This window comes from Carassius gibelio, chromosome B5 (assembly GCF_023724105.1).
Source record: "Carassius gibelio isolate Cgi1373 ecotype wild population from Czech Republic chromosome B5, carGib1.2-hapl.c, whole genome shotgun sequence".
In the NCBI taxonomy this organism is placed as follows: Eukaryota; Metazoa; Chordata; class Actinopteri; order Cypriniformes; family Cyprinidae; genus Carassius; species Carassius gibelio.
In genome coordinates, this window is record NC_068400.1 from 40,563,707 (window position 1) to 40,587,661 (window position 23,955).

At 38.1% G+C, this 23,955-nt stretch overlaps 1 protein-coding gene across 2 annotated transcripts; it reads right to left on the reverse strand.

Moving 5' to 3' along the window:
• Positions 1-1,012: 1,012 nt before the first annotated feature.
• Positions 1,013-23,196, reverse strand: LOC127958067 (AP-4 complex accessory subunit RUSC2-like). 2 transcript variants are annotated; one of them, XM_052556852.1, is made up of 13 exons: positions 22,884-23,196; positions 14,810-16,508; positions 13,821-14,349; positions 10,366-11,004; positions 8,924-9,121; positions 8,578-8,724; positions 7,804-7,880; positions 7,504-7,678; positions 7,319-7,424; positions 6,417-6,463; positions 5,159-6,230; positions 3,786-3,962; positions 1,013-3,223 (listed from the first exon to the last, which is right to left on the reverse strand). In XM_052556852.1, the coding sequence occupies exons 2-13, from the start codon at positions 16,346-16,348 to the stop codon at positions 3,040-3,042; spliced, it is 4,890 nt and encodes a 1,629-aa protein (XP_052412812.1). In that variant the 5' UTR covers positions 16,349-16,508; positions 22,884-23,196; the 3' UTR covers positions 1,013-3,039. The 2 variants fall into 2 exon arrangements, with proteins under 2 accessions (XP_052412812.1, XP_052412813.1); XM_052556853.1 differs by lacking the exon at positions 8,924-9,121 and having other exon boundaries at positions 22,884-23,195.
• Positions 23,197-23,955: the final 759 nt, after the last annotated feature.

Consider the following 23,955-nt stretch of genomic DNA (forward strand, 5'->3'; position numbering starts at 1 on the left):
GACATAGATGATTTCTCTGTGAGTAGAACTGAATCAAAATATTCAAATACACTCAAAAAACGATTTGAATAAAGGTACATTTAAATAGGTTTTCATCTTAAAACAGCTAGATGATGATGACTGACATCGTGGTGCTGTCAAACGGTTCTCGTAACCAAATTATTTTAAAGTGAAAATGATTTTTTATGAACAATAATTAATCTAATTTTAGCTCATTCTGTCATTACTTTGCAGCCTGCCTTCCCCCTGAAGTTTAGGCTTATCAATATTAATTAGGCCGTGCTGTATTTATGAATATTCATTTAAAATGTTAGTGTACTACCAGGCGAACGTCACGCTGCCTATTTAATATTCACACGTTTCAAGTCTCATGGCTTTGCAGGTCAATATAAACAACAAAACTGGAGGATCTCAACCTGATAAAACTTGCATAATCTTAAAAATGTGTGTTACAAAAAAACTTGCATAAAATGTCTGTAAAACGCAGTTTTAACTCACAAGGCGATACCGTTATTTGTCAACAAACAATTTGTCAACAAACAATTTATTTTTGTCACTGACTGATACTTACATAACAGCGGCACATTTACACGATGTTTGGTTTTCTTCTCCTGCATATGTGTTTGTTTTATTTAAGACCTCATGGTTCTTTGAAAGTTTGTTGCTGCGTGTCGTCATCACATGACGTACTTAATGGACCTGAAAATGTATTAAATTTTCACTAAAACACAGGGCGATTGCCCATGTTTAAATAATTAATTCAAATTATATTTTTCATGGTAAATTTATATATATATATATATATATATATATATATATATATATATATATATATATATATATATATATATATATATAAAATTATCCTAGTAAATTTTATTGTTAACACAACCATAATCCTGGTCTATTTTAAATTTTAACCAAGGCTATGTGTAGCCTGAAGCACCGATCCATGTGTAATTGAAAACATTGTATTAACATATATAGAAAAAAAAGGACAAGAGGCACTGCATCAGTGTTCACATGAGCACTTTGTTATTGGTATCCATACATGATGGTAATGTTATAGGAGCACTACATGGTCACATAGGGGAAAGCTACAGGTATCGTACAGTATATACAGGCCAGAAATATTGGGAGGATCGAAGACAGAGAGAGAACATTGCACAAACATACATCACCCATCCAACTAAAATGTCTCTTTGACTGGTGTTTATCCTCTAATACTCTGATTCCAGTTCTACCAGTTTTTTATTCCTGCTTCATACAGCAACTGGAATGGCACCAACCTCTTGTAAGGAACCTGTCTTGAATCCTTATAGCAGACGCATTAGTTCAAAAAGGCACTGGACAGCTATTTCTCTCACAATCTCTCTCTCTGATATTTACCAGGTGGATTTAGTTGAAAGCAAAGTGTATTTGGAAGACCAACAGACAAACCTTAAGTGACCAGGATTGACCTAAAGCAGCATCACTATAATCTAGATTATGCGGTTTTTTGTAAAAGCATTTTTGTCTAATCATAACATCCCATAACAGTATAATGTACATCTGAATGGTTTTCGTTATTAACTGTTAGAGTCAATAATGTAATTCCTTTTGAGAACATGAGAATGCAACATATTTACAATTACAAATCCACAAAATAATAACAAATGCATTTAAAAAAATAGAAAAGAATAAAACTGTTTTAACAAAAACATACTTTGACAATCATCTATTGATGTCTCAATAAAGCAATTTGAAAAAATCAAATCAAAATAGGATTACTTTAAGGAAAAGCATGTCGAGGGTCATACCAAGGGCTCAAGATTATTTTAAATAAAATTGCTGATCATATTCAAGTCCTGAAATAACAATTTAAAGCTACAATAGAATACATTATACACATTCCCTTCCATAAGGCCTCACCTTGAATTAAATATAGCATTTCACCGTCCTTGTCTAAATGTGTTATTTCTTTCATTTTGTCCTGTACTGCAAAAACAGAGGAAAGTGTTTGTGGATGATATTTAAGAGATCTAAGAAATAACCTCATGAATTTAATATATTGAAAGGGGATGAGATTTGCCACCAACCCCCCCCCAAAAATATATTTTTTTGCTCGCTATCTATTCAACTACGTACTTAAGACTCTATAAATCCATTCCATTCTATCCATACATCCATCTGTTCATCTACAGACTGATCTCTTAATAAATAAACTCCTTAAACCAAATCAAAACAACCAAAAAAGCATCAGAAAAGCAAACCATTTGTGATGCATTCAAGTCACATGCAGGCAATCTTGCTGTAAACTGTCCCTTATCGGTGAAAAAATCTTGAAATGAAGGGGCAGAGATTTTGGATCGATTAACCTGTCAAAACAGCACAGGTTGGAGAAAAGAAATGCATATGGACAGGTAGATTTCCCTTGAAAATATTTAGTCTTTTTCAACATGTTAATGATCTTTAATTTCCGTCGTCTTCAAAACCGAGGCGTCCCTTTTCAGTGATGTACTATTCAGCTTCATACAGTTATTTGCACAGACAGTGTGAGAAAGAGATGTTCACGGATGACCTCTGAAGGGCACGTACTCACACTCTCTGTCACAACACATTGATTGGTTAACATCTGGATTACATAAAATAGTACAGTATTTAGTAAAGACAAGGCATATGTGCCAGTAGTGTCATCTAACAACTTCATTTGGTTTTTTCATTCTTTTTAAAAAGCTATTGACATTTATGATTACAGGCTAAAATGCAAAACCTGATGGCTCGTTGCAAACAATTTCACTACTCAGTAACTAGATCTACACTTTCTAATCACTGGTTGGCTCAATGCTGTTCACTGAAACAAAGAGGGTGCTTTCACAACAGCAAAGTGGGATGTTTGTGTGTGTGTGTGTGTGTGCACTGGTGTTTACATACACATGCAAGCACATAATGAATCCGTCAGACTCCCTTGTGCAGCAGATTTTATATTCAGAAGTGCAGTGACCCTCCTCTTTGTCCCCGACTGCATCTCACTCCCGTCTCTGTCGGAGCCTGTGAGTTTCAGCGCTCCTGACTGTCTTCGATCAGGGTCACGTATATGATGGGAACAAGTCCCTTGGTGTCACCCAGAGCACACAACAGCCAATCAGAGTCGGCCCTGCTGAGCACCTGCAGCACTTCACCTTTGTGGAAACTGAGCTGCCCTGGCTCTGTGGCGATATGATGGCATAACGCCTTCACTTGACTAAAAGAGACATTAAAAGAAAGAAAGAAATAATTAGTTGAGAACTGATCTGGTTAATTAATCAGGCATGGCTGCACTGCCTTTTCATTTACAAATAATTATATTAAATATGCTTACATTATTATAATTACATTAAATAAGCCAATTACGGGACTTTGTGAAGTAGCACTTACTAATCGAACATTCTATTTTTTAAACCAAATTCTGAGTCTAAAGAAACATGTCGTGCAGTGTATTATTTTGGCTTTTGTTTGTATTATACAAGAAATTGAAGATGACACCAATGGTGTAATATTTGCAATACTGTGCTTGGTCTTTATATTTAATCTTTATTATTTATCTTGATCTATTTAATCAACTATAACCACCTTTACATTACAAAGGCAGAACAGAATACAGAATAAGTGCTGATATACAGATGGCACATACAATCTGTGTATAGATGACTATTTGACAGCCTAAAACCTAAGCTTACTTAAAACTCTTTTGGCCTTGCCTTGCAAGCACTGGTTTTCTTCTGGAAGTGCAAAACTAGTCATTATGAGTAAGGTAACAACATTACCGTGGGGCTTGTCTCCATGTCGGGGGATTCTGTGTTTGTGCTTGTTCAGTTGGGCCAAGGTGGGATTCTTGGCTTTGAGACGTAAGAGATTGTTGCTCCGCTCTTTTCCCCACTCCAACAGACTGAGCCACCAGATCCAGCACAGAACGGTCGAGACTCAACCAACCAGACGGCAATCTGAGACAAACATGTAGCTAGAAAATTAGCTGCAAGTTTATACTAAAAATTCCTTCTGTAAAAAATGCTGTTAGTGTCTGGAATTCGAAGGACGCATTGTGAAAACAAAGCAACTGAGGTTTGGAAAAAAATACACATATGTATTTTGGACCAGATATATATTGTGATATATCTATAACTATAAGAGAATAGATAAATTCACACCACAAAGACAGAGGAATAATATCACTGAAGTCACATTCACAATGATGTTCTCCAGCTGAAAGATAAAAATATTGACAGCCAGTCAGAACTAACCTCCCATCTTACCTTAAAAAGCTTAAGCATTAAAATTCATAAACAACATAACTGAAGCATTACTTTAATAATAATAATAGGTGTTGTAAATGTAAATCCATGTCCTAGTCACATTTTCTTGGTTATATATACATTACTTAAACTATCAGAAAAATATTTTATATTTTTACATTAACAATGTAATCGATATTCTATAAGCCAAGGAGGAATACCATTACGTTTTTTACATTTATTCAAAAATAATCAACCTCAAGGCAGTAACAATTTCAACAATAAATTATATTTGTGAAATTTGTGAATTCTTTTTAATACTTAACTTTTAACTACTTTTTTTTAGATCATCAGTCATTAAAGCTCGGTAAATATTGGTTAATATAGAGACACTGAGATTTAAGCTGATTATTCACTAAAAAACACACAAATCATGTTATCAGGCCATTTCAAGTCTTATTTTGACGTTAAAAAAGCTGCTATATCTAAGTGCGTGAGTTGTTAACTTACTTTTATAAATTAGTTTTCCCATTATCACCATTATATTGCTCATTCAGACTGATTCCCGAACAAATGAACAGAAGAGATGGGATTTATTGCAAGTATTGCACTAATTTATTTATTGCACTAATTACAGGCGATCATAACCAGTGAAATCTCACATCACTTTCCATCTAAACTCACCATCGCTTTAGGGCTTTTGTGAAAACTCAATGGGCTCAGAAAAGGCAAGAGAGATGCAGACTTCTGCTGTAACATTACCTGCTTGGACATTGGACCGTGTTTCTTTGGAAAAACAAGTGATTTATACACTTTTTATTTTTGTACAACAAACTTTTTTTCTCATCCAATATTTTGAGGAGGCACTGGCTCCCTTGAGTTAAATATAGTCATGCAGACCAACTCACCTTTGTTTTCTGACTTGTTTCGGCTCACTCTTCTCCATCTTGCTTGTGTTTCCAGCTCCAAACAGCCGACCCCAGCGGAGCACCTGTGCCGACCCATCCTCCCCTGCTTCTGGATGAGCCTGAACCCCTTCACAGGCGTCCTGGCAGTCTGGCTGCTTCTCCTTGCTCTTCTTCAGCTCAGTGAGCACTGATTCCGGTGGACTCCCCATCCACGATGGCTTCCCCTTAGCGATCTTGTTTGGTTCTGACAATGCTGATTGGTGGAGGACCCCATTGCCTACACTATTAATATGGCTACTTCTGGTCTTACCATGTTCCATCTTTTCATCCATCTGCTGAACGGCCTCGGCTCCCTCAACCACACCTTCTCTTGGAGGTGGATGGCTTTGCCGGTGGTTCTCAACACCTCCTTTCCTCCTCTTTTCCCACTTCACAAATTTCGAGCCCTCAGTGGAGTTGTCGATGTAAACCTGTGAACTCTGCATCAGCTGGTACCACCAGCCAGCTTGTCGGTTTCTCTGTTTGGCTCCATCTCCATCTCTATCTTTCCTTTTCTCCTTCTCACAGTCTTCTCCTACTCCCTTCATCCTGCCACCACACCAACCACCGCCATCTATCTGTCCTCCATCACTCTTTCTCAAACACTCTTTGCCAACTCCAGCCTCCTTATCTCGCGATTCACGTTCCGTACTTTTCCGCCCATCTCGTTTCGTTTTTAATGTCACTCCCTCCATCCTAAGCCGGCTGTCCTCATCTCTCAAGATGAAGCTTTCTCTCTGAGGCAGCATTCCCAGTTCCTGTGCTCCGGACTCCAACATTCCAGAGCCTCGCATGAGCTGGAAGGTAGAGCGATCTGATTGGTCGAAGCCTTGGCGAGCAGAGCACAGCTGTTCTTTGTGTCTCACGTGTTCTTCCCCTTTCTGTAGTTGGTGTGGCTCAAATAGCAGGTCGAGGTCAAAGGGCAACAGTGAGAGCGGCTGAAGGAGGAGCAGCAACTCTTCAAACAGTGGCTGGCAGGCCCCTTGAGACAGGGGTAGGAAACCCCATGGGTGGTAGTGTGCTGCTATGATGTCTGGGGAACCATGCCAGAAGAAGAAACAGACAGATGGTGACACAAAAAATGATAACTATTACAATTATGCTGGCAATAGACTATGTGGAACCTAATAGTCTTGGCATCACTATTCCTCTGTTTACAGCCAAATACTCTTAAACAAGACACTGAACTTAGATGTTGACAAAGCAAGCATTGTCCTACCTTCATGTGTGTAAATGTGATTGAACCAGAATTCCAGAGATCGCAAGCTGAAAAACAGTGAAGGTGAGTGAGTGAAAGTAAAATGTAAATATCACCTCCTAGGTGTTGGGGACCCCCTGCTGAATACCCCTGGAAATCTGTTATGTAGTGAAATACTACAAGTGATTACTGTTTAATTGTTCTGATCTTAAGAAGAGGAGTGACCACAGCACAGAGTAAGACAGAAAGAGTTCAGCATGCTGCAGAATGCATAACTGAAACGAATGATCAAAGCGCTGTATCTCCGACTGTAATTTTAATAGGAGTAGAAAAGAGGAAGTTTGCACAGGAGCTGAGATGAGTACATCAAGGCCCATCAAAGCAAAACTGGAGCCTTTGATGACTTCTAAAGCCTTCTCAAAACACTGCTGAGTTTCAGACGGCAAGATTTGAAGTTTTTTTGTCAGACCTTGCTCGTTATAGTGTTAATAAAAATAATATGCCATCGATCGGTTCTAAACCTAGTGAGCTGCCTACCAAGACACAATTTTATGGCAACAAGGCTATGCCAAAATGGCAATATTTATTAAAAGTATTATATTAAAATCTAAAGCAATACTGTCTGCATGTATCCTTCAGATTAAGCATTCCCAAAATGCACTGCATTAAAAAATCATGTATATTCAAAATTTTATTAAATATAGCATTGCTAAAATGTTTTTTTTTTTCACAAATATTTGTCTGCGTGTTATTGTGCTTGCCAAATCTACGAAGGAATGCAAATTAAAAAATCCATTCTGATTTCATGCTGAAGCTTTAACAAGCACAAAATTATGAAAGCGACAAAAATGTGCTTTCATAAGCAGTATGAAGTTGAGCGTGATCAGAAAGAGTAAGAGCAGAGAGATGAAAAGAGAGCTTACTTTAGCAGGCCGAAGATGAAGGCATTGAGTCTCATACTGTGATTGGTCAGCTCACAATACTGACTGACTTTAGAAAACAGACTGTGCAAAACTCGTGTAGAGGGACCTAGGACAGAACGGATGAGCATAAATCATTTCCTTCATTATCATCCATACAATAATCCTCTAAATCATTCCTCTCATACCGAGTTGTGTGGAGGCCTCCACCACACTCCAGGGCTGGTTTTTGCGTTGTCCGATGATCAGGTCCAGTACATACGCTTTCAGGCCATCATGAAGTATCTCTCGAATGGCAGGACAGAGGTACTTCAGAATAAGGTGACCCACATTCGGACTTACAGAGCTATTGCCCAATTTGGCCTGTATAAGAGAGCAAAAGTGAACCAGAAATTACCGTAACGTTTTTACTGCCTTTAGTGAGACACTCAAACTCAAGTACACTGACTTTAACACTTATTTATTCATTATTTAATTTAATGTTGTACCTTTACTCCTGCATCCTGACTGGTGCCAAAATGAGCCACTATCAGATCCACTGCTGTGTTTATGGCCTTCACCAAACCTATTACATAAGGACACACAGAGGAGACAGAATAGAAAATATTTTATTATTCAATGCATCTGATTAAATACAACTCCAAATAATAGTAAACAAACACACGCTCTCTCTTGCTAATGCAGCTTAGAGGGTCTGATGGGAACAATCAATTTCTGTGGTGAGTGGAAAGCAAAAAGTGCTTGTTTGATCAATCTGGACATTGTTTAAACTGCAAAACAAGACAGAGAGGCAAATTCTGTTTTTTTTTTCATTTTTAATTCTGTTATCATTCATTTCACTTCATGCTGTTCTAAACCTGTATGACATTATTTCTTCTGTGTTTTTAAGAATGTTTACACTGCTCTTGTCCATACAACAAAAACAGGAACTGGCCTCCAAAGGCCAAAAAAAGATGCATAAATGTGCTGCCATATAGATTATTTAATATGTCCTAAGATATTCTTTGGCATCAGATCACGTTGAATATAGCACAATAATCTAGCATAATGATGCCAATGTGATGGCCAAAAGTTACATGATAATAATTAATGACTCAAAATCTGTAAGTGACTTTCAATAAAGTTTCTGATAAAGGAATGAATGTAAATCCAAATATAAAACTAGGATATTTCACCTCTAGCAAGAGTGAGGTTAACTTAATAACTCAAACACAAAAATGAACACATGGTGTGCCATTGTTAGCATAAATTAAATCACACACCTCTCTTCTGCAACAGGTCTATAGAAATGGATTTGTCAGTATTAGCATCAGGTGATAAGCAGAACTCCTCTGGGGGGCGCTCCGTCTGAGAGAAGTAATCAGGCAGGAAGTCACTGTAGCACTGAGGAAGTTGCCTCAATGACTGACCTATAAACAAAAACAACATCAGTCAGATAAATCCAAACATATACCAAAAACATAGACAAAACAAGCTGATGACAGACAAAAGATAAGGTCATAAACCCACTGACGTGTCTACTAACTACAAACAAAATGACCCCACCCAAGCCCCCTTTCCAGCTCATTCCCTTCAACCCTCATTAAGTGTTAGAAATGGGTTCAGCACCATTCAGTCTACCGAAGCCGAGCGGTTGATTGGTGGGAGGGAAATCAAACACATTGCGTCGCATGACACGAGTTCCGGGTCTCTTGGTTTCCAAAGCACAAGAGAAAGAATGAGGGCCGTCTTTACCACGCTCCACACCCAGAGGGTTCTTGCGCCTGTACTCTCTCCATTTCAAAGCCTGTGGGGAGAGGTGGTGCACTGGGGGGCCAAATGGATGGAAATGGGGACGGTTGCAAATGATGGACGCAATACGAAAAGAGAGAAAGAGGTATTGGTGAATGGACAGTAAGATGGAAAGATGTACATATAGAGGGAAAAGTAGCAAAAGGGAAAGAACAGTCAGAAGGGTAAGATAAAATGGTGAAAATGCCAAAATGATGCAATGCAAACCATGGGCAGAAGGGGAAGCAGCAGGGATAGAAAAGAGAAGTAGTTAGTAGTAGTTTAAGGACAGAAAAGCCAAGCTAAGTAAGACAGCTATGGCTTTGTTTAGATAGGCAGCCTATATACAATTTAGGGGTGTAACGGTACACAGTTACGATGGTTCAGTACGTACCTTTGTTTTAACATCACGGTTCACTATGGTTTTAGTACAGCTCTAAAAAGCTGAACAAATTGCTCTTTCTCTAAGTACATTTAATTATAATTAATATTTTCCTATGGATAATAATCGACCTAAACTAGGGAGCCCTTTTACATTACTGTGACCAAACTTAAGTTCAATTACTATTTATTTATGTCTATAATAATCAAAACTCAAATAAAAAGAAAAAAAATGTATGCATGTAAATTACACAAAGCAGATTTTAAATTATCTTTCTAAATTATAAAATTTAAATATATTGCTGAAATATAATAATTTAAACAGTGGCTGTTATAACATAAACGTACATTAAGAAATTAAAAAATCACTAACAGGTAAAGTAAAATATTAGTATAGTCTAATATTTTGAGAAATGCTGTTCTCTTGAATTAATTTCTCTCGGGAAGTAACAAGCTGTGGACACTGATGACTTGCTCGGCATAAATGAAATCCTACATGACATTTTGTTTACAAGTTGTTTTATTCACGTCTTTCAGGGTTTGAAACATTTATTGAGCGATTATAATGTATGAGATATTCATTCATGTTTATTTCACATTAAACTAGAAGTAAGGAGTAAGGATCTGTCACCCCGCATCATAGAGCACAAAAAAACAGCATTATTGAATGATTTGTTTGGCACACGCATACTGAACCGAAAGACATATTTCCGGTACGAATACGTGTAACGTTACACCCTGAAATATGATTCTATCCAACTCAAATCATAAGAAAAAAAATCATAGTTTTTGCAAAACCATTTTAATGTTTATTTTCATTGAAATCAGATAAAAAGATAATTAAGTCATTAATAAGGTCACAAGCTGTCTGAATGTTCTCGTTTTGGCTCCAAACCTACCATTAGGCTGTCGCGGTGTCACACATGCTGGTAAAACCTTCACTGGCTCTTCCTGTGATCCTAGAGGACTGAGTCCAGAGCTGGGAAGAGTCGGCAAATTACCACGGTGGAAACAGTGATTTCTAGTGGGCAATGCAGGCATCAGCTGACTCTGCTTCATCAGGGGAGGTGGAGGCGGTGTAGGAGGTTTAGGAGTCTCTGTAAGTGTGGTCATTCCGGGTGGGGTGTGCTCAGGCAGTAGACCTGCAGAGATGGGGCAAGAGAGGGAACGTGGCGGCTTTGGACCACCCGGGGTCGGAGTGCATGTGGAGCAGGTTCCAGAAGAGGTGGGTGCAACTTGGAGGCGAACTGGGGAGTAGCTGCCCAGTGGGGATGGCCGCACTGTTGTAGGTGTGTTGGAGGATCCGTGTGGTGGCATTCGGTCTTCTTCGGAATCATCTTCACCTCCCTCGGGTGCTGCTGCCACTCGACTCTGCATATGGCTGATGTATCCGTCCAGAAGAGGAAGGAGAGGCTTCGTCTGTGGTTTTCCAAACTGGTGCTGGAAAGTGAAAGGCTGAATGGGTAACGAGGTTGGACGTTGATCTTTGTTATAGCGAATTACAACTGGAGAGGAGTCCGTGGAGCTAGACAGGCCACCTACGGGGAGAAAGAAAAGAGACCGAGATGAGCACTGAGCGATGCAGAGAAAATAAGCCAGAACAAAAATATAAAGTTTAAACAAAAGAGTCTGTGGCAGAGTCTCATTTAATGTAGTAATGCAGGCATTAACAATATCTAAAGATGCATAAATCGTTATAAATGAAGCAAGTTATTTGATGTAAATTTAAACCAGAAAGCCTATGACAATCACAGCAATTTAAAACAGCTAGAATAAAACCCAGCAAGAACAACAGGCTCTAATTATGAAAGTGAAACAAAACCGTACATAAAACAAAAACGTTTTTCAAACCCATACCTTAAAACACTGCTACAAAAAAAAAAAATCACCAAAAGAGGTACATAAACAACCATGGTATTATGCCCAAAACAGCCTGTTCATGAAGCTCCTCTGTGTACACCTCTAGGTATGTGTTGCGTGTGCTCTGACAGCACACAGTGTGTGTGAAACGTCACTGGGCTATTGCGCAAGCTGTTTGCTCCACATGCCTGAGTACTCATATATAAGAGCCTTTGAACACTGTAGATCCCAGTCACAGTCAGCAGGGGCAGCACAGCATAGAGAAAACTAACATGCAGCCCAGTAACACTTGTTAACCTTTCTGTTAAGCAAACCCTGCCAATTTATTTTGCTTTGGCAAACCTCCAAACCTAAGTATTAGGTAACTTTACTTTACCATGCAACTCTTGCACTGCTTGTGCTACAGACATGAATGACACATAATGCAGCTGGAAGAATATTTGTTATTACTAATCTCATAATATTTAAGATTACCTGGTAGAGTCCTAGTGCTGGATGATATACCGGTTCAAACGATTATGCGGTTTGAATTAGGCACACGGTACAAAAAAATAAAAAATATATAAATGTTAACTGCATACACTTTCGCCTAATGGTTGGAGAACGTTTAGAACTATTAATAACAAACAACTTTAACTGGACTTATAAACCAACTGTAAACGGCCGTTAAACAGAAGATGAAAAAAGATGAGAAAAAACTATAGCAGGATGAACAAACTCACTTTACCAAGCGTGAAATATCGGAAGAAAATAAATACTGAATTGAAGGTTTATATGAATGTTTCTCTAAGATGAACTGACTGTTCTCAGAAAAGTTCAGTTCAGATGCTCTTTTCTTTCCATCTTACCTCCATATAAAGCATATTAATGTAGTATTTAAAAGTGCAGCTGTTTTGTTTACAGCAGTAACCAAGGAAACACTGTATCCTGCTGTTCCATAAGCGCCACCTGCTGTAAGAGAGTGAATCTGAGCTCTCATTCAACCTATTGGCTGTTTCATGCAGATGATTTATGTAGCGTCATTTCACAACATTCAGTCAGATCGTTCTGTTTTTACTTTCAATTTTTAAATAATGCAATCTAATTTACATCATAAACTGATCAAGTTACATGTAGCATCTCTGTTTGGATCGTGATTAAAATGCAACAGTTTCATGCGTTCTGATTCACATAAAGGAACAGTCAGGTCAAAAAAACCTGATAAACTGTGAAACAGTTAGAATCCTTAAAAAAAAAAAAAACTGATATGGATATTTGGTCAAACCGCCCAACACTATGGCTGACTATAAAAAGCCATAGACATAAATACAAGAATTTTTTAAAAGTTCCGTTATATGTAATTTACCATCATGTTGTTTCAAAACCACATAACATTTATTTCTCCAGAGAACATGGAAAGAAAAATGGGAGATTTTTTTTATTATCATTCCATGAAAGAATGTCATAGGGATATGAAATTACATGGTTTATTGTTGGGTCCAAACCATATGGTATTTTTTTTCTTTTGACTTAGAACAACCAAAAACATACTAGCAACACTCTAGCAACAACATTGTACTATAAAACAAACAAATCGTGTTGGGATAGTTAACCCAAAAATTTAAATGTTGTCATTAATTACTCACCCTCATGTCGTTCCAAGCCTGTAAGACCGTTGTTTATCTTCAGAACACAAATTAAGATATTTTTGATGCATTCTGAGAGCTCTCCGACCCTCCCATAGACAGTTGTTTTCATTCAAATCATGTATCTGCGAGGCGCAGCTGTCACAGAACAGCATACGCTGTGTTAACATTCAGTGGATTATTTTTTTTTTTGCATACAAAAGGTAAATCTCGTAGCTTTGTAAAATTATGGTTGAACCCCTGATGGATTATTTTACTGATCTCGTTACGTCTTGCTAAGTTTCTGGACGTTGATTGTGTGACATTACATTTACATACATTTATGGATTTAGCAGACTCTTTTATCCAAAGCGACTTACATTCCATTCAGGCAAACATTTTTTTACCTAACATGTGCTCCCTGGGAATTGAACCCACAACCTCGCACTTGATAACGCAGTGCTCTACCAGCCTCTGAGGCACAGGAACACATTGCTGTCTATGGGAGGTTAATTACATTGCTGTCTATGGGAGGGTCAAACAGCTCACAAAATTCATCAAAAATATCTTAATTTGTGTTCCTAAGATGAATGAAAGTCTTAAAGATTTGGAATGACAAGAGGATGAGTAATTAATGAAAATTTTCATTTTTGGGGGAACTATCCCTTTAAGGGCAATCACTAAGAATATTTAATAATCACTATCCATTGAATACACAGTCAAGAAGACTTCCACAATCCAACTAGGCTTCTGTGTGCCACGGTGAACAACAACATAATTCAAACACAAACTACTAAGTCAATCCACAAAATAAACCAACTTTTACAAATACTCAAAGGTCAACTTTCCTTTTAAATTTTATTTGAAGAAAAAAAACAACTTCCCCTTACCTTCTGCTTTAGTTCGAGTCTGTTTTCCCGCTCCCCCCGGTGATTCCCGCAGTGGTGTACTCCGCGATCTATGTGGAGAGGACAAATCACAGCTTCCTTGACTATGGCATCGAGTGAGCGGTGGCAAACTGTGGCTTTGACCCTGTGGAAGGTCTTCCAGGATAGGGGAGAACTCTCCAGATGAATGAGAGTGCATGGACGTGGCCTCCATCCCACCCTTCTGCGATGGTGACCCTCCAGTTCTCCTCTTATTTCTTGCAATTTCTGCAAAAGTGACACGTGGTGGAGGTGGCGGGCTCGGGGCTGCACTCTCACTGAGCCCAACAGGGCAGCTGAGCAAGCGCTCCAAGGATCCAAGACGAGGAGATACAGACTTGTCCAAGTTTCGATCGTAGCTACGAGAACGAGGTCGACTGCTCCCCGAAGCACCCACTGAACTACAGGCTGTCACAGGTGGGGAGATGTTAATATACACCTGCCCTTCAATCACCTTCTCATGAGTAGAGTCAATCTCACTTGGATCTTCATTCTGGCAAAAGAAAATGAAAATAATGTAAAGGATGTAGAAGTATAGAATGAGAGCTGGTTGTTTTATTTTGATTTGATATTTTAATTTACATTTTTTATGACTTAATAGCTTTTCATTAGACTCACAAACCCCTTGCAGTTCCTTCATAAACCACAGTGTGGGAAACCTTGACATAATGTAATGCTAAATCACTTTATGTTGTTAATAACAACAAATGGAATATATTCTTTGGATTTTATATTATCCTATCGAAATCAATTTGATAAACGAGTTAAGTAATCAAAAAGTACTCTGATTATATTACCTAGAATGAGTAATGTAATGGATTACAATTTGTGTCATGTGATTTGGAATCAATAACGGACTACAATTTATAAGTAATCTACCCAAATCTGAGAATGAGTGATGGTGCAAAATGCTAAATACAAGCTAACACAACATGAAGCAAATAATATAGCACCTCTGCATCTTCCTCTTCTTTCATTTGTTGGAATAGGTAGTACTCTGTCGGCTGAGTGGGACTTCCTTTGCTTTGCTCATCTGAGCAGCTTGTGACCGATGATCCCGCTGGACTGGGAGAGGACTGGGAAGAAAGGTCACATGTCACAAGCTTGTAGTAATTCTGTGTTGCTACAACCAAGCGAGCTTGGCTTTGAAGACACGAGGTGAGCTCATTGGCAGAAGTTTCAGCAGAGAACCGTGCCTCGCTTCCGAGAAGGTTGTGGTACGAGTTACAGTTGGCATCTAGTTCCAAAGCGGCACCTTGAGGCTGAGATACAGAAGAAGAATTGGCATGTTCTTGAGTGGCCAAAGGATGCCGGGGGGGTTCGATCGGGGAGGTGTGTAAGTCCAGGTAGAAAGCTCCATGTCCACTGCTACGTTCTGTTCCACCCATCCCAACAAGCTCAGACACAGAACAGCCACAGGATTGCTCGTTGGAAATGTTGTTATTGAGCAACTGTTTGGTCGGGACAACATTGTTCATCTTGTTGTAAATCGTGCTGAAGTTTACCGGCACTCCATCGGAGCTAATGCAGGAGGAATCACTGCCGTAGCCCAAGTGACACTCAGAAAACGATTGGTGAAAATGTTCAGGGTATGGCTGAGAAAGGCCGCAACAGGAGCAATGTGGTGCTGCGAGACTGGAACACTCTGAGCTTTCTCTGCCGCCCTGCATGGACTGGTCTTCATAATCATCATCCTCACCCCATTCTTGCTCACCACAGTCCATTGAAAGGGTAGAACCACTGCTTCCGTGGCGCCGATGACTATCTAATCTCAGCGTGTTCAGGCCTTCCATGTGAGTAGATAACACTAAAGTTCCACCTATTGTGTGGTCTCTGCTCTCTGCTTCCCCACTTGGCCCATTAGTGGTACTCCACTGTTTTTCTGTAGAGTCATGCAAGAGAAAACGTTCAGCGGTAAACCCAAGGTCATGCAGGTGAAACGGCGGCAAGTCTTCATTTCCAAGTGCTGCATTTGAGATGCCATGCGAATTACCATGCAGGTGAAAGGAGGAGTCTTCCAAATATCCATTCAGATTGTCTTCATCCTCCTCTTCATCTTCATCTTCAGTTTTGAGCAGAAAGGGGTTACGCCTCGAGTTCGGCCGTGTCTTCATCAGCAGGCCTTGAGCCTGATCTTCAGAATTGCTTGAGGTGAATGAGGAAGTGTCGCTTGCCATACTCCCTTCCCTCCCTCCTCTTCCATGTTTCTCTCCTCCCCTCATCCCTCCATTCCCAAAAGTGTCACTAGAGCTAAGGCTGCTGGCTGATGTCTGTATGAGGCTGCTGTACACCAAAGCCTCCCGCTGAAGAATGTCTCTCTCAGGTAGGGAGGTGGTCCGGCTCAATCCCAAATTCTCCGGGCAGCTGAAGGGATTACCGTTCCTTTTCAGTGGACTACCACAGCACTGTCTTGAGCTTGAAACCTGGCAGTGAACCAGCGGAATGTGGTGGACAATAAGAGTCTCCCCGGCTAGCTTTGGTGGACTGTTCATCTTCTCCTATTGTGGGTGAGGTTGAAGAATATTTGGATATTCGCAGAACGTGGTTTTCAAAAGGACTTTAGTTCACACGTCCAATGCCAATCCGGGGTTTTGGAAAGTGAGGAACATTAAAGAAAAGGTTAAAGAGGATCTCCTGGTGGAAGGTCAACATCTGGAAAAAATACAGGAGACAGGATTCAGTTTTGAATTATCTTCAGGTATCATGTAAGACATGAAGTTATCCAGTGTTCATGAGAGGAAAGAGCTTTTTAGTTATATCATTTTCAACAAAGACTGTTACATAACAAAAACATGATCTATGGGGACAAATCCTGAGTACCAAAAACAGACAGAAAACAACAACAAAGAATAATAAAGTAAATCCAGTTCACATGCCCCCTTATCTGCTCAGTCTACAGATGACAATGGAATAGAGATGGCATGATTCGCTGAAAAAAAACTTAAAATCAACTTAAATCTGACAAAGCACCTGTAATATGGTTTGCCGTAAATAGCACGTGAAGCAAAAAAGTAACATTAACTCTGAGTTTAAACTAAACTCATTTAATCTTTGTCAGTTTAAACATTTAAGAGCCAAAGGACGCGAGCTCATGCGCAGTGTGAAGATTTGTGAGTGCACTTAACCGAAGCGTGCAAACCCGTGCCTCAGAACACGCGCAAATATAAGCTCTCTCTGAAGTATTGTGTTTAAATGGACAAATTCGGACAAAAATTATCTCAAAATGCCTGTCTTGGTAAGTATCCTACAGCAGACATAGCCGGCTGAACGTAGGCCACTGTATCAGTGCATTCTCTTAAAGTGACAGTCTTTATATTAATCGAACAGCAACAACAAAGAAATCAATCACTGCTCTTGATTAAAAAGCTTTTGTAACTTAATTTATACAGTCCAATATGCAATGCTGTTTTACATTTGATTACTTTATTCAATTTCTGTACCTAAAAGCTAATGCTTGACCCCCCTAAACAAAAAAACTGAAAATCTGTTTATTTTTTGTATCTTTACTCTATTGTATTTATTTGTGCTTTTGCTTGTAGTTGGATACAATTTTCTTTTTTTATTATTATTAAAAAGTATAGGTTTTCCATAAACATAGCACATACCGAACCGTACCGAAACCGTGACTCTAAAACCGTGAAACAAACCGAAATGTGAAAAAGATGAACCGTGCCACCCCTGTAATGGAATCAGAATGTAGACAAGCTTTAAATAAACTGGTACATGGGTAAATACATGATTTAATTTATATTGTTTAATATTAAGGAAATACATTTAAACCAACACAAATATTCTTAAACATACATGAAGAAAACTAAGAATAAATGAATAGAGGTGCCTAATAATTACTTACATACTGACCTAGTGATTAGTTAACCAGGATCTTGAAAGCATGTTTTTTAAATCATTTTTATTAATATTTATATCAACCAAACACAGGGACTGTCAAGAGCATAATCATAAAACTACAAGAAAAAGAGAATAAATGGTGTGTGTGGCATCAGTATGTTTGCCAACAGTATACCACTTCAATGGTATTCCATAACTTCTCAGAGTAAAGGTAACTTCTTTTCACTCCTAAAAAAAAAATTATATTGGGGCCTTTACTGTAAAACTATTCATTATTATTTATCATTTAGAGATAAACACAGATTTCAATGGAGATGTTGAGGTCTAGATAAAACTACAGTATCTCGCTTTCTAACAGTGATCCTTTTTTATATTTTTTTGTATATTTTTGCGACTTTTAGTTATGTGGAGAAGAAATAGGACCAGAAATGATAGTGAATTTCAGGAAATGATGCAAGATGAACTCCATGTCACCTACACACACATTGTGGCAAGTATGTGCGAACCATTAGGCCACAGCTCTTATTTTGGTCAAAGTGATACTCAGTATACTTTTCCTGGTGTACCAATGGTGTTGGCTTCACTAGAGAGAGGAAGGGAGGAGTCACTGGTGGACGTTGACCTTATTTTAGACGGGCGGAAATCTTGAAGGAGGAAATGGCTGTGGGTCAGTGACCTATTGTTGGGTCTCAGAGTGGGCAGACAGCTACAGCAAAGAGTAATAGGACGTGCAAAGCCTGACAATGACCTGAAAGTCTCTTTATGTGTGTGTGTGCCAGTGTTGGTGATAGTTGTCCCACTGTAAGTCATAGTCACAGCACAAAATCATTGGGAAAATCCAGAATAGTGCCATTATAATCTAGCTATAGTTTCTAATTGCCTTAACATGGACATTATAAATTAGGCTATTAGCATTTATTTCACATGTGGAAGAACAGAAAAGGTCCAATACAGAGTGTTACTGGCAGGCTGCCATAAGTCTTGGGCCAACTGGGCCAGTGTTTATCACCATATTTTACATTTGTTGATCCTGCACACCTTTACATGCTTAATATCTTCTTTACTTCATCTTCGACCAAACTTACCGTATTAACCAAACCAAACTATACAGCAATGGAATATTTTTTTCCTTAAGTTGTTCTTGTAAGCACATTTAATATACTGCCAATAATTGATTATGTAAACAATATGGAAATTCTGTGCATTTTACTTTATCGGATAGGAGCCATATAACAACAAGAGGTCCTCTGCAAACATCACCTGTCAATGAGAAACCTCACTGAACTGTCTGCGTCCTCCTGCTGGCTTGCCAGATTAAACTCAGTTACGTAACACACATGTGTTCCTGCCAGTCTGTGTGTTTAAGAAAATATATTCTGAACCACATTACTTTAAAATATTTTCTTTTCAAATTACAAAATAAATAATTTTCAGAAGGACATTTGGAATGCTACTCTATTTACAAATTCTAAAAAAAATTAAAAAAGCACTGTTTGAACTTGGCATGAAAGAAAATTCACTCTGTTTACTAATGTGATTTATTTTATTGTGCATGATTAATTTGATTATACATTTAATTTGTTTTAATCAAAATGTTATCAACCTCGATCTTCCAATAAAATTACATACTTTTGATTGGTAACATAAGATGGACTTCTGGAAAGGGATACCCCAAAATGAACATTTTGTCATTAATCACTCACCCCCGTGTCGTTCCAAACCTTCAAAAGCTTCATTCATCTTCGGAACACAATTTAAGATATTTTGGATGAAAACCGGGAGGCTTGTGACTGTCCCATAGACTGCCAAGTAACTTACACTGTCAAGGTCCAGAAAAGTATGAAAAGCCTCGTCAGAACATCATTGGTCCAACCGTAACGTTATGAAGCACTGCAGATACTGTTTGTACGTGAAGAAAACAAAAATAACAACTTTTTTCAACAATTCATCTCCTCTGTGTCTGTCTGCATCACAGTCACAAGCCTCCCAGTTTTCATCGAAAATATATTAAATTGTGTTCCGAAGACAAACAAGGCTTTTATGTATTTGAAACGACATGGGGCTAAGAGTTTAATGACAAAATTTTCATTTTGGTGTGTAGTAAACTTTTAGATTTTTTAGTCTGCTTATTGACAGAAAACTCACATTTATCCACTCAACAACTGATGCAAAGAACCAAGTACCACACATTTTTTTAAATAATAGATTTACTCGGATGTATGTAAAAATATGAAAGAAAAGAACTGCAGCTACATCTGTTTCATCAAGAACATTTTCTTCAGGTCCCGAAAAACTACACTGATGAAAACACAGGATGTGGATGAGTTCCAATTCCAACTTGACATTGCTGGAGAAACACTGAAATGTATCCAAGACCTTAAATGAGTTCACACACTCTGAAGCATCTATTTCCAGTAATTCATGAGTCAGTTTAGCCTGACTTCATCTAATCAGTCACACACTACTGAGACATACTGAAGGGACCAACTAGTGATCATGTCTCACTGCTACATAACTACAGGCCATGACAGCCGCTACATTCCACAGACTGGGCATTTAGCTACAAGATCAGACGGACAGCTGCAGACAGACGGCATGCCTCTCACACATGCACAAACATAGAAAGCATTGGGTAAAAATCATTCAAACTGACTTTGCTTGTGCTATTTATTAAACAACTGAGTAGTCAATTTGGAATAGAATTCAGATAAAGGCTATTATGCAAATGTATATACAAAATTATTGACCTTCTTTCTTGTTACAGTAGAAGAGGAGACTGACTGACTGAACATAGTTTATTCGAAGCTGCAGAAAGTAGTTTGAATTACAGGCTGTGTTGACAAAACTATTGTCATTTGAAAACTTTAAAGGCTACTTTCAAAAAGCCATTTTGGCAACTTGAAATAAGATAACAATAGCCTGGAAATCTAAAGAAAAACAGGTCACAGTCAGAAAATGATTAGAGAAGAAAAGATAAAAAGGGTTTACTGGTTTCCATAATGTTTCTTCCCAGTGTGACTCATGTTTGAATGTCCCCCAAAAATAAAATAAAAAACATAATTGACGTCCAAGGTACTAAACACACACACACAAAATCGAACTTCTACAAAACCAGATAATAAGTAATAAACCAGTGGGTGAAAAATATTTTTTCATGTTCGCCTTTCTTCACCTGTCAGGATGAAAGTAACGTTAAACAACAAGTTACTGTACAACAAAACATGAAAAAGCCAGCCAGAGATTAAATACATAGTCATAGGCCTTCTACAATTACCAAATGACAACGTTACCCAACACACCTTCAATTATTACATGTAACTATGATTCCAGAAACAAACAAAAAAAAAATAATATAATTTCTACAGTAAGTTTTACTATTTTGCACTATCATGGTCAATTTTAGAAGCTTAAAATAAATAATAAGCTTCGAATTGAAATGACAACATCTCACAATAATCTATTGAACACAAGCACAAGTCTTAAGTCACTGGGGTATATTTGTATGGGTCAAGATTATCCATTTTTCTTTTATGCCAAAAATCATTAGGATATTAAGTAAAGATTATGTTACATTAAGATATATTAAAACTTAATTTTTGATTAGTAATATGCATTGGTAAGAATTAATTTGGACAACTTTAAAGGTGATTTTCTCAGTATTTGATATTTTTGCACCCTCAGATTCCAGATTTTCAAATACAAGATTCAAGATTTTTATTAAATAGTTGTCTCTCTCAGCCAAATATTGTCCGATCCTAATAAACCATACATCAATGTTTCTCAAATGGAGAAATTGACACTTCAGACTGGTTTTGTGGTCCAGTGTCACAAATGTTATATTCAGTGCTATTTCTCTACATTGAAATGATCAAACGACCACTATGGGGTCCAAAGAGTAACATTCTGCTATGGTCATAGTTACACAGTGTAAAGAAGAGCATGCAAAATGTTACACGCTCACTGTGTGTTTGTCGGGGTGTGTATTTTAACAATATTTATAAAAGAAAGTAGCGGACAATGCTGACAGTCATTGACATGTCAAAAAAGCATGTCTTTTGTTCTGTTTCGCCCGTGTTACAACATTTGTCACATTCGGTAATAAAATATTTATCTAAAATTTAAGTGGATTTGGTGTAATACGATAACGTGGTAGAGAATATATATATATAATTAAAGATAAACCATGGACTTGCTTACACAACTAGTTAATCAGTTAACCATATATAGTCTAAGATAAACAAAAGTAAATAGGTGGTATAATTGTCCAATGATAACCTTTATAGGAATGAGACCTAATAAAGCTTCAAATGTATTTTCATCTATTCTTCGAAACTACAATGACTCGCAAAGCATTTAATTAGAAAAATCATAGTAGGGGACAGAAAAGTAAGCCATATTGCAGAATCACTGTCAGAAATGACATATCAAATATGCATACGTGTACATTAACAGGCCTTTATGCGGCTTATTTTGGTGTTCGTCGGGGTTTTGTTTTTCTCCATTATTTTTAGCGTTCATATGATCATCTTTAAGTCCTGATGTTTTCAAGTGTTTATTCGTGAACCGCTGCTGTTGTGATCAATGCGCAAACACAGGCCTCCCTCCCTCCCTCCCTCCCTCGCGCACAGCGACATACTGTAACAGCAGCACTCCCTGGATCTGGATCTGGATCCGGGGCCTGTTTACTGTGTTTTAACCACGTGTGCATTCTTTTCTATTTTACATGCAATGCGCCATTGTAATGAAAGCAAGTCGAATCATAAATAAACAATGCAAGATCAACATCAAAACAAAAAAGCCTAACGTTACAGCCGGTCCATGACACGAATGTGTCTCTATTGGATCATGCTTTCTGGATGATTAAATCATTCTAAAGGCGTAGAAACCCACCTTTAAGATCTTTAAAACCACTATGTAGATATTAAATTGCGTAAAAACGGGCTTGATCGCGGATAACTGTGAATGCGCATACGTCTTCAGCGTCTGCATTTTACCATTATAAAACAATACGCATAAATGTCAAATAAGTTCATTCTCAGCAATCAACAAAATCACAGTTAAATCTGAAGCAGCAGTAGTGATGTAACATTTGCCAGCGGGTAGTCCCGTTAGCTTCCTCCACACAGTGTTTGCTAAATTCCCATTACATTCTAAAAGCAAAGACCTAGTTATACTCACGTTGACGCTAAATGTCATCTCCTTGATTCCCAGGTATCACGATGTCAAATCACGCTGAACGATCGCCACGTTTGGGTTGGTTTTGTGGTGGAGATGTTGAGCGCAACAGAGGCGCAGCGCTGGAGCGAGCGGCGCGACGTCAGACTGAAGCGCGCGCACCCTCACTGTGCGTCCTCTCACAATGCTGACTTCTGGCCATCTTTACGGTCATACACGGTCACAAATCACGTCTTTTGGGTCCAGATGAGCGGTTTTGCACACTGTGGTTTGGTAGCGTAAGGGTGGGAGGGGTGTCAGACTGTTGGACCCCTGTAAATGCAGCTCTTTGTTCTGTCTGCTCTCTGGTCATTAGAGATGCGTTTTCTCATTGTTCAGTCGAAGAATGCCTGCCTTTACTCTCAGACTCAGAGTTAAATAACTGGCGTGTCTCATGAAGGGTCTACGGGCCCATCTGTCTGGGGGGGGGGGGGGGGGGGGGCATCTATTTTAGCTATGATAGGGAAAACAGGGATTACAGTTGGGCATGCAATTTCAATGTCATTGTAAACATTTCAAAATGGCCTTTGCAAATTGACAAATGTTGCTAGGTTTTTTTTGTGTGTGTGGATGCAAATCAATAACCACAGATGTACAGTTTCTGTCCAAATATTTTTTTATATATATTTGTTCAATATATAAATCTAAATATATACATTTGTTAAAATATTTTTCAGGTTTATATGCTATTATATATATATATATATATATATATATATATGTGTGTGTGTGTGTGTGTTTGTGTGTGTGTGTGTCTGTGTGTGTGTGTAATTTCTTTTTTGTATATTCAGACTTATTTCTGTATATTCAGATTCACATTTACATATTCAGTTGCATTTATATTCAAACATAACTATATATTTAGATTCACTTCTATATAATTCAGACATGATATATTCAGAATTATAACTATTTATTCACAATTTACAATTATATATTTGTGTGTGTGTATACACATTCATACACACACACACATAGTTTATAAACAATCCCATTTTTGATATTTGGTGAATTGCATTATGTTGTAAGTGTTGTC

Bases quoted from the DNA above. Each gene is read 5' to 3' on its own strand.
- LOC127958067 (XM_052556852.1), bottom strand. From the start codon at position 16,348: ATGAACAGTCCACCAAAGCTAGCCGGGGAGACTCTTATTGTCCACCAC. The intron at 14,350-14,809 runs GTGCTATATTAT...TTCTTTTGCCAG, and splicing joins AAGAAGAGGAAGATGCAGAG to AATGAAGATCCAAGTGAGAT. The intron at 3,963-5,158 runs GTGAGTTGGTCT...TGTTTGTCTCAG, and splicing joins AAACAAGTCAGAAAACAAAG to ATTGCCGTCTGGTTGGTTGA.